Source organism: Mobula hypostoma, chromosome 10 (assembly GCF_963921235.1).
Source record: "Mobula hypostoma chromosome 10, sMobHyp1.1, whole genome shotgun sequence".
Classification (NCBI taxonomy): Eukaryota; Metazoa; Chordata; class Chondrichthyes; order Myliobatiformes; family Myliobatidae; genus Mobula; species Mobula hypostoma.
Genome location: NC_086106.1, coordinates 36,652,847 through 36,663,365, shown reverse-complemented (window position 1 = coordinate 36,663,365; position 10,519 = coordinate 36,652,847). Strand labels below are relative to the sequence as shown.

Sequence of the window (10,519 nt, the reverse complement as noted above, 5' to 3'; positions counted from 1 at the left end):
CACGGTAGCGTTGAGGTTAGCGCGACACTATTATAGCTCGAGGCATTGGAGTTTGAAGTTCAAATCTGTTGTCCTCTGTAAGGAGACTCTGTACGCGTCGGTTTGCAAGTGCTCCGGTTTCCTATTAAAGTATAAAGAGAACGTCTGAACTGAAGTCTAAATTGGTCATTGCGAATTGTTAGCACTAAATCGGGGTGTATGGGGTTGCTGGGTGGTGCAGCTTGAAGGGCCGAAAGGCCCTACGAAATATTTCTAAAATTAAGAAAAAACTGAAATGTAAACATATCTTAGATTACGCCAACATTGTAGCGAAGCGAATGACATAATGTGTTTGTTCAAGCAAAAGCGATTAATGAAACTATCAGCATTTAATTGCCCCCTTGGAGGTTACTTACCAGTCCTAATAAAGGACAAGATGAATGTTCCACAGAACACCCGGCGGGACAGCTCACTGTCAGGGGAACGATTAACAACTCTTGCACCCAATGTCTCAGGCTCAAAGTGGTCCTTTGTACGCTCTTTACTACCCTGTTTTCGCGGCCGTGGGTATTCCGGGTGAGTTACTTTGGCAAGTCAATAATTAACTTTACATCAGTTCTTGTTTGACGGTAGCACAAATGATTGTTAAGGATGTTTCTCGTGGTAAACTAGTTAAAAACAAAATTAGACAGGATGAGATTTGTGACTTACTAGGTTTTCCTATCAGAGGCGCATACTATTCCGAGGCATTGCAGGTCTATATATGTGAACCATATAATCATTCAGTATTTGCAGCTCCCCCTCTGCCACCGGGAATTTTCGAAAATCCGGCTTCTTAAATTAACAAACTTCCGCTATACACGCGAAACTTCGTACTCGAATGCAGAGATCCGACAGGAAATATACATGCAACACACATCAAAGTTGCCGATGAACGCAGCAGGCCAGGCAGCATCTGTAGGAAGAGGTGCAGTCGACGTTTCAGGCCGAGACCGTTCGTCCTGAATTTCCAGCATCTGCAGAATTCCTGTTGTTTGCGTGGACCTTTTTCTGCGGCAGATGCTGTTCGATTTCAGGTGTTCCTCCTGCAGTTTTTTGCTTGTTTGCGTCTGCAGTCTCTTGTGTCTCCGAAACTTTTTCTTTTCTTTCCAAGGTTTCCACGAAATTGCTTGAAATGCACTAGCCGTTTCCGTGGAAACCTTGGAAAGAAATGCATTAGCATTTTCATTGATCTGGGTTAAAATATCTGATGATTAATGCTTAATTTAACTTTAGGTCGATGATCGCTAGGTCTCTGTTTTACCCAACTTGTACGACAGATTCACGTTACTGCTGCTGTAGACGTCTGCTTGATAGGAAATTGACTAGAATTCTGCTGAGACTATAGTATTCAAAGGCGATAAATTACAATTATTTTCCGTTTTCTTTCTCATGCTGTTGATTCGCTGAAGATGTTATGACATTACCAAGGAGTTCTTTTTTGTATTGAAAAAATCTTTATACGAAACTTAGTTGTAATTTATCAGAAAATTTAGCGTAGGGCGTCATTCAAAAGGACCGCCGTTTGAGTAGCCACTAGACGGGTTCATTTTCATTCCTTAATCTCTGTCTTGGCTTCCAGTATGATGGTTCCACTGCATGTTAAAATCCTCATTAATTGGTAACATCGAATTGTTCATGAGTATTCCTTTACATCTATCCTCCCACCAGTGTAGTGCGGCCCGAAGAGTAGGCGAATCTCCAAGTTGCTTGCACGACATACTTTAGGGATTGTGACTGAGATTGGCAAATTTATCCCCCAGGACTTCGTGGAATCACTATCCCTACGGATCTTCGCTCCAGGGGCGTTGCACTTCATTTCATCCGATTGATTCGCTGCATCTGCACTGAACCGGAATCCAATTCTACGCACAGCGTTATTTAGGACGGCCTAATTTTCTTCATCGGAGATCAACTCCATTGATTATTTTGAACATGGTGATTGTTGTGTATTTAAATATTTACGTAATGTGTGAATAATGTTTATATATGTATATATGTACCTTCTCTTGAATTAGTTTAATGTTTTCTAATTTCAAAACATAACTTTGGTGATTAGATATTTTTAATATGAATCCGAGACGGCTACCGACCTGCTAAATCGCAACGAGGCGTTGGAACTAACAAAACGCAGAGCGAGCAACGAGGATTAAAAAAATAACGCAGCGCACCATGTGCAGGGACGGTCCAGTTGCTTCAAAGGAAGGCAGCACATGTTCCTCGGAAGGGGAGACACGATCGAGTTTTTTTTAAAAGTCTGATAACGGAAGAAACTACGGGTTTATAAATAATCATAATAATCAGAAATGGTTGGTTAAGTCGAAAATATTGACACAAAGGATAACTAGAATATATATACTGAGCTAAATCAGCAATATTTTCAGGCAAATGTACTGACCAATGAGAAACGAGTACCAATCTTACTAAGTGCATTGGTAGTAAAGGTATACGGTTTGCTTCCGAGTTTAACTATTCTATCCAAACTAGCCTATATGAGCTTTGTTGATATTGGAGAAGTGATGCAGGAACAGCAGGCAGAGACACAATTGAGTTGCAGTCAGGAATGAAAGTGAGAATGAACAACATTGCAATGTCTAAACAGAAACCAGCCAGGCCGAATAAATTGTGTTACCATTCTGGCAAGGGCTCATCTACGCCAGACCAATGCAGATGTAAAGGCGAAACTTGCAGAAATTGCAACAAAGTAGGACACATACAAATAGTATGTCAGGCAGACAAAAATAAATAGACTGCACAGGGAAGAGAAAAATCTAAAGAGTAAAGTTGCAGTTTGAAAAAGAGTACTAATCTGCATTCTGTTCATGAAAAATCTGATAATGATGAGAGTGACGCAGAACTGGATACCCTCATGATTTACAATGTGAAAGCTAACAATGGACAACTAACATGGCACCAGAGTGAATGGCAAATTAATTAAAATGGAATAAGACGGTTCAATTGTTTCAGTCATTCTACAAAATGAGCTTGAGTGCCATTTCAAAAATACCAACAAGAAGCCTGGAGATATTCCACTAGGTACTTAGACTGGAGAATAGACAACTCCTGTGGGAATTACGCTCATGACAGTGAAATGCAACAACCAACAAGCCACATTGAGCTTGCGTGTGGTAAAAGCAGGAGGACCAGCATTGTGGGGATGAAAGTGGCTGAGACAATTACAACCAGCTTCGAGCTCTATCCGCCAATTGCATGACATCCCCTGCAAAAGAGTTAACAAAAAGCGAATTAGGAAAGGTGCTGGATGATACCACAGCTGTTTCCATGCTGTACACCGTGAACTGTTCCCCAATAGAGGGCAGACAAGTGTTGGCGCCAAGTTCTGTGCTTCTGGTAGGAAAGCATATTGGACCAAGGAAGGACAATGTTGCTTAAAAGAATTATGAAGGTTTCGAAAACTGTGGTCCAACTACAACAGTTTTTGGGGGTAGCATATCTAAGAAAGCTTCTGATATGTTAAGCTGGCAGGTACTTGTGTTTTCTCAGTTGTCTATTTTTCATCTTACTTGGAAACGTATTCAAATGTTTTAAACTGCCTCATGTTTACCAGGAGTTAAGTTGCAGTTAGAATAGTGCGCCAGTGTTCGGCTTTCCACTCAAAGCGAGGCCGAGACCAAGGTCAGAGCCGATTGTTCTATTCAATAATGGACAGTTTCCACTGGGGAAGTAATAAGTGAAATTGGAGAAACTGGATCAGATTTATTCTGACAATTGTCATTGCTAATTAAAAATGTTCTTTCTCTACCCTCCATAAAACATGACCTACTGATCAGCGTTCCAAACAAAAAACGAGTTAAGAGAAAAAAGTGAGAACCAATTCCCTCTTTTTTTCGTTCTTTTAATTCCTTGCTTAACTCTTAACTCCTGAGAGAGAATTCGAGGGAATTCGCCGCAAGCCGGCACATATCCCTGAAAACCCTTCAGCTGACAACAAATCTTGTTGACGACACTTCGAAATTACGTAAGCAAAATACAGTATAGACGTAACTGTGAATGGAAACATCTAGAAATTCTACTCTAGAAATGTATTCAAGTATGTTTCAGGCGATAAGCACAGGTGTCAATGGATGACTTTTTTAGAAGTTGAAGACGACTGCTTCACTATCTCTGATCACGGATTTCCTTGCTATTTTTTCTGTACCCAAACAGCGAACCTTTTGTCCATTGTGATCTTGCCCCAGGGAAAGTGTGGTCTCTCCAAGTGTATCGCTCGATATTTGGTGTCCATGGCAGTCACCGACCTCCTGGTTGTTGTCACCGCTTTGATACTGAATCCAATCAACGGTATTTATATGCCGGTGAGTTTCCTGTCCATCACTCCCGTCTGCAAAATGAGCACCGTGCTTATTTATTCATCCAGAGACTGTTCCGTCTGGTTAACCGTTGCTTTCACCTTCGATCGATTTGTAGCCATTTGTTGTCAAAATCTGAGGAACAAATATTGTACCGGGAAAACGGCGCGTGTGGTCATATGTGTGGTTTGCGCCATGGGATGTTTAAAAAACATCCCCTGGTTCTTTCCATATGAACCCCTGTATGTGATAAACGGCGTGCCCTGGTTTTGCAGACTTAAGTTATTTTTTTATGCTTCCTTTATATGGACAGCTTTCGACTGGTTCGATCGTGTTTTAACTCCTTGTATTCCGTTCCTCTTGATTGTATTGTTCAATGCTATGACCGTCAGGTACATTCTGGCAGCCAACCGAGCCCGAAAGAGACTCCAAGGTTCTTGCAGTGCTGAGAAACAGAATGACCCGGAGATGGAGAGCCGCAGGAAGTCCATAGTATTACTTTTTATTATATCGGGAAATTTCATTCTGTTATGGACGACGTACGTAGTGAATGTTGTATATGTGCGGTTTACAGACGGTTCTTACTTCACTGGCTTCAATTTCAAAGACCCCAGGTTTATCCTGGAAGAAAGCGGAAACATGCTGCTTCTCTTCAGCTGCTGCATTAACACGGGCACCTACGCAATGACCCAAAGTAAGTTCAGGCAGGAGCTAAAGAAGCTGATAAAATATCCACTGTTTGCCATGATGACATTATGTAAATAATGGGCGTTCGAAAACATCTCTGAACTACTCTGTATCTCATATACCTGATCTCCCTCTACCATTTTCCCTTGTTGTCAGAGCTCGGCTCTAAAATAAATACCTTTAAGCCCCTTTTTGTAAATAATTTCTCCCCTTTTTCTGAATGATTTCCGAAGAAGATGGTATCACTTCCTATCCGGAGCTAACAAATTTATTTTATGCTTGGGGTCGCATTCATTTTTATTGGAATTTGAATCCCACATTTCCTCAGGTCGTTATTTCTTTTTCTCAACGTGAATTCTGTCTAATTTATGCATCCTCTGTTAGCTGCAGATTCCAAGTGACCTTGGTCTTTAATCTCAGATTCAGAATCAGGTTTATTATCATCGGCATGTGTCATGAAATTTGTGAACTTAGCAGCAGTAGTTCAATACAATACATAATATAGAAGAGAAAAAATAAAATAATAATACATAAATAAGTACAAACGTTCACAAATCAATTACAGTATATGCTATTGGATAGATTAAAATCGTGCAAAAACAGAAATAATATACATTAAAAAGTGAGGACGTGTTCAAGGGTTCAATGGCCACTTAGGAATCGGATGGCAGAGAGGAAGAAGCTGTTCCTGAATCGCTGAGTGTGTGCCTTCAGGCTTTTGTACCTCCTACCTGAAGGTAGGGTGCTGGAGGTCCTTAATATTGGACGCTGCCTTTCTGAGACACCGCTCCTTGAGGATGTCCTGGGTACTTTGTAGACTAACACCCAAGATGGAGCTGACTAAATTTACGATCCTCTGCAGCTTCTTTCGGTCCTGTGCAGTAGCCACCCCACCTCCCTTACCAGACAGTGGTGCAGCCTGTCAGAATGCTCTCCATGGTACCTCTAAAGACGGTTTTTGAGTGTATTTGTTGACATACCAAATCTCTTCAAACTTCAATGAAATATAGTCACTGTCTTGTCGTCTTTGTAACTGCATCAATATGTTGGGACCAGGTTAGGTCATCAGAGATCTTGACACCCAGGAACCTGAAACTGCTCACTCTCTCCACTTCTGATCCCTCAATGGTATCTGTTCCTTCGTCTTACCCTTCCTGAAGTCCACAATCAGCTCTTTTGTCTTGCTGATGTTGAGTGCCAGCTTGTTGCTGCAGCACCACTCCGCTAGTTGGCATATCTCGCTCCTATACACCCTCTTGTCACCATCTGAGATTCTACCAGCAATAGCTGTTTCATCAGCAAATTTATAGATGGTATTTGAGCTCTGCCTAGCCACACAGTCATGGGTATAGAGAGAGTAGAGCAGTGGACTAAGCAAAGCATACACCCCTGAGGTGCAGCGCTGTTGATCGTCAGCGAGGAGGAGATGATATAACCAATCTGCACAGTTGGTGGTCTGCCTGTTAGGAAGTCAAGGATCCAATTGCAGAGGGAGGTACAGAGGCCCAGGTTCTGTAACTTCTCAATCAGGATTGTGGGAATGATGGTATTAAATGCTGAGCTATAGTCGATGAACAGCATCCTGATGTAGGTGTTTGTGTTGTCCAGGTGGTCTAAAGCCATGTGAAGAGCCATTGAGATTGTATCTGCTGTTGACCTATTGTGGCGATAGGCAAATTGCAGTGGGTGCTGGTCCTTGCTGAGGCAGGAGTTCAGTCCAGTCATGACAACCTCTCAAAGCATTTCAGCACTGTAGATGTGAGTGCCACCAGGTGACAGTCATTAAGGCAGCTCACATTATACTTCTCAGGCTCTGGTATAATTGTCGTCCTTTTGAAGCAAGTGGAAACTTCTGCCCATAGCAGTGTGAGGTTGAAAATGCCCTTGAATACTCCCGCCAGTTGGTTAGCACAGGTTTTCAGAGCTTTATCAGGTACTCCATCAGGACCTTCCATCTTGCGAGGGTGCACTCTCTTTAAAGACAGCCTAACATCAGCCTCTGCCTCAGGGATCACAGGGTCACTGGGTGCAGCAGGGATCTTAACAGCTGTAGTTATATTCTCCCTTTTAAAGGTGGCATGGAAAGTGCTGAGTTCATCTGGTAGTGAAGCATTGCTGCCATTCATGCTAATGGGTTTCGGTTTGTAGGAAATAACGTCTTGCAAATCCTGCCAGAGTTGTCATACATGCGATGTCACCTCCAACCTCATTCAAAATTGTCTCTTTGCCCTTGAAATAGCCAACCATAAATTATACCTGGTTTTCTGGTAGAGGCCTGGGCCGGGGGTACAGGATCTGAGCTATCGAAGAGCCTTGCTATTTTCTTCCCTATTCACTAGCTCCAACTATGTACTGAAGTCACCTGTCTGATAGAAACATTTTAAAGTGTTGAAAAATAATTAAATTCCTTCAAATTAAAGTTACTAAAACACATTCAAATACATTTAACTGTTATAAGTTATTGTGGAAGTATAATAGATATTAGGTACTGTACAGGTACACAGAATGTTGCCGAGACTCGATCTGGACTACCACTGTGTTTCCATATTTAAAGAAGGACATGCTTACATTGGAGACGCTGTAGAGAAGTTTTAATAAATTGGAAGAGATAAGCTGATAAAGAAATGTAGAATGGGTTGGACTTTTAACTATTCCAACCTTGAAAAATAATAAGGGTCAGTTTCACATGTATAGGATTCTGAGGGGATTGATAAGATGGGTTGAGGATTTTCTCGTGTTTTTGTGTGTGTGCTGCTTTCAAATTCCAGCATCTTCAAATTTTCCCGTGTTGGTGTTGAGGACGCTTACTTTGGTGAGGCTGGCTGGAAGGAAGAGTCCATCCATTTTGATAGAGATAAGGAGGAATTTCTTCATTCAGAGGGTCGTCAATATTTGGAATTTGCAATCCCAGGGAGGATCCTTCAGTCCTGCCAAAGGTTCTCAGCCCGAAATGTCGACTGTATTTTTTCCATTGATGCTGTCTGGCCTGCTGATTTCCTCCAGCATTTTGTGTGCCTTGCTTGGATTTCCAGCATCTGCAGATTTTCTATTGTTTGTGATATAAAAGTGTGATAGGAAGATATCAGGGTCAGGATGTTCCTGTTAGAGTGAAGGGCAAGGCTGACAGAAGTACCCGGGATGATGAAGGATATTAAGGACTTGGTCATAAAAAGGGGGAATACATTATGGAGAAGCTATTTGGATGAGACCAAGTCCTTGAAGAACGTAGGGATGCAGGAATACACTTAAGACGGAAATCAGGAGGGCAAATGAAGGACACAAGACACAAGTGGGAGATAACGTAAAGGAGACTCCTGAGAGATTCTGTAAGTATATTGAGCAAAAAAGGATAACAAGTGAGAGTGTATTTCTTCTTAAGGATGAATATGGACATGAGATAAATCTTAAATGAGTAATTCTCATCTATATTTATCTTGGACAATGTCATATAAGGAAATTCAGGAAAGAGAATAGAGATGTGTTGAAACATTTCTATACTACAAATGAGGTGGTGCTGGTAGATACAGTTGATAAATCCCTGAGGTCTGACAAAGTATATTCAAAGATACAGTGAGGAGCAATAGTTTGACTGAGATGTTTGAAGAGGTGAGCAAGAGAATTGACGAGGGCACAATGAAAGGCATTGGTCCCACTTAGTAAACTGGACCAGAAGTTTACATCACATGGAACCCAAAATGAGCTCGTTATTTGGGAAAAAATGGCTTGGTGGAATGAGTTAGGCAGTAGTGGAACCATTTTTTTTTGTTGTGTTTTGCTTTTGCAGTTGGAAGCCTGTGACCAGCAGCATGCCTCAGGCTTTGTTGCTGGGTCCAATACTATTTGCCACATATGTTGAGGATTTGGAACCTAAGGTTGACGGCATGATGAACAAGTTAACGAGTGGTGTCACAGGTAGACCTACCAGTGAAAAAGGGGTTTGCATGCCATCCTTCATCATTCAGGGCATATAACAGGTCAATGTCATGGATAACTAGAACTCAACTAGATCCCAACTCCAATACATATGGGTATAGATTGTAGTCGGACAAGACATTTGTGAGGCTGCAGCTGGAGAATTGTTCACAGTTTTGGGTACCTGCCAGAGGAAAGATGCTATTAAGCTGGAAAGAACGCAACTAAGATGATCGGAATGTTGATAGGATCCAAGAGCTAGAATTAGAAGGAGAGGCTGGGCAGACTTGGACTTCACCCTTTTGAGCATAGCAGACTAAGAGGCCACTTTATAGAGGTGTTTCAACAATGAGAGCTGTAGATAGGGCGAATGCATACATTCTTTTTCATAGTCATGGAAAACTACAGATAGAAACAGAACTTTGGCCCATCTAATCCATGCTGAAACATTTGAACAGCCTTGTCTAATTGACATATACTTAGACCATAGCCCACCAAACCCCTCATATCCATGCTTCTTCAAACATCCAAACTTTTCCTGAATGTTGAAATTAAAATCACATTCACTACCTACATTGCTATCCCATTCTACACTCTTAGCACCTCTGAGTGAAGCTCCTCCCTTATATTCACCTTAAACATTTCACCTTTCACCCTTAACCCATGACCTCTAATGGTAGACTCACCCAACTTCAGTGCAAAAAGCCTGGTTGCATTTAGCCTATCTACACTCCTCGTAATTTTGTGTATATCAATCAAATCTCCCCTCAATCTTCAACGTTCTAGAGAATAAATTTCTAACCTATTCAATCTTGCCTTATAACTCAGGTCCTCCAGTTCCAACATCCTTGTAATTTTCTCTGTACTTCTTCAATCTGATTTACATCTTTCCTGGAGATAGGTGACCAAAACTGCATATAATACTCCAAATTAGTCCTCTCCAATGTCCTATGCTGCTTTAACATAACATTCAACTCCTGTACTCAAAAACTTTGATCTCTGAAGGCCAAAGTGTACCAAAAGCTTTCTTTATGACATTATCTACCTGTGATGCCACTTAAAATGAATTATGGACCTGTGGTCTCAGATCCCTTTGTTCTACCATATTCGTCAGTGCACTATGGCTTATTGTATAAGACCTACCCGATGGTCCTTTAAAAGTGCAATATCTCACAATTGTCTGCACTAAATTCCATCTGACATTTTTCAGATCATGTTTCCACCTGGTCCAAATCCCACTGCAAGCTTTGATCGTATTCCTTGCTGTCCACTGCACCCCTAATCTTGATATTAACTGCAAATTTTCTGATTCAATTAGCCATATTATCATCCTGATCATTGATTATAGATGACAAACCAAACAGACCCAGCACCAAGCTCTGTGGCCGTTCACTAGTCATGGGCCTCCAGTCAGAGGTCAACTATCTACTACTACTCTCTGGGTTCTGTCACAAAGCCAGTATCTAATCCAATTTACTACCTTATCTTGAATGTCAAGCAACTGAAGTTTCTTAACCAACCTCCCATGCATGATATTGTGAAATGTCTTGCTGAAGTCCATGTAGTCCATCCACTGCCTTGCGTTCATCAAA

The 10,519-nt window shown here is 41.5% G+C and overlaps 1 protein-coding gene across 1 annotated transcript; it reads left to right on the top strand.

Moving 5' to 3' along the window:
• The first annotated feature begins 485 nt into the window (after positions 1-485).
• LOC134352513 (probable G-protein coupled receptor 139) lies at positions 486-5,093 on the top strand. The gene is made up of 2 exons (XM_063059779.1): positions 486-555; positions 4,186-5,093. Exons 1-2 carry the CDS (start codon positions 486-488, stop codon positions 5,091-5,093), a joined length of 978 nt encoding a protein of 325 aa, XP_062915849.1.
• The last annotated feature ends 5,426 nt before the right edge of the window (positions 5,094-10,519 follow it).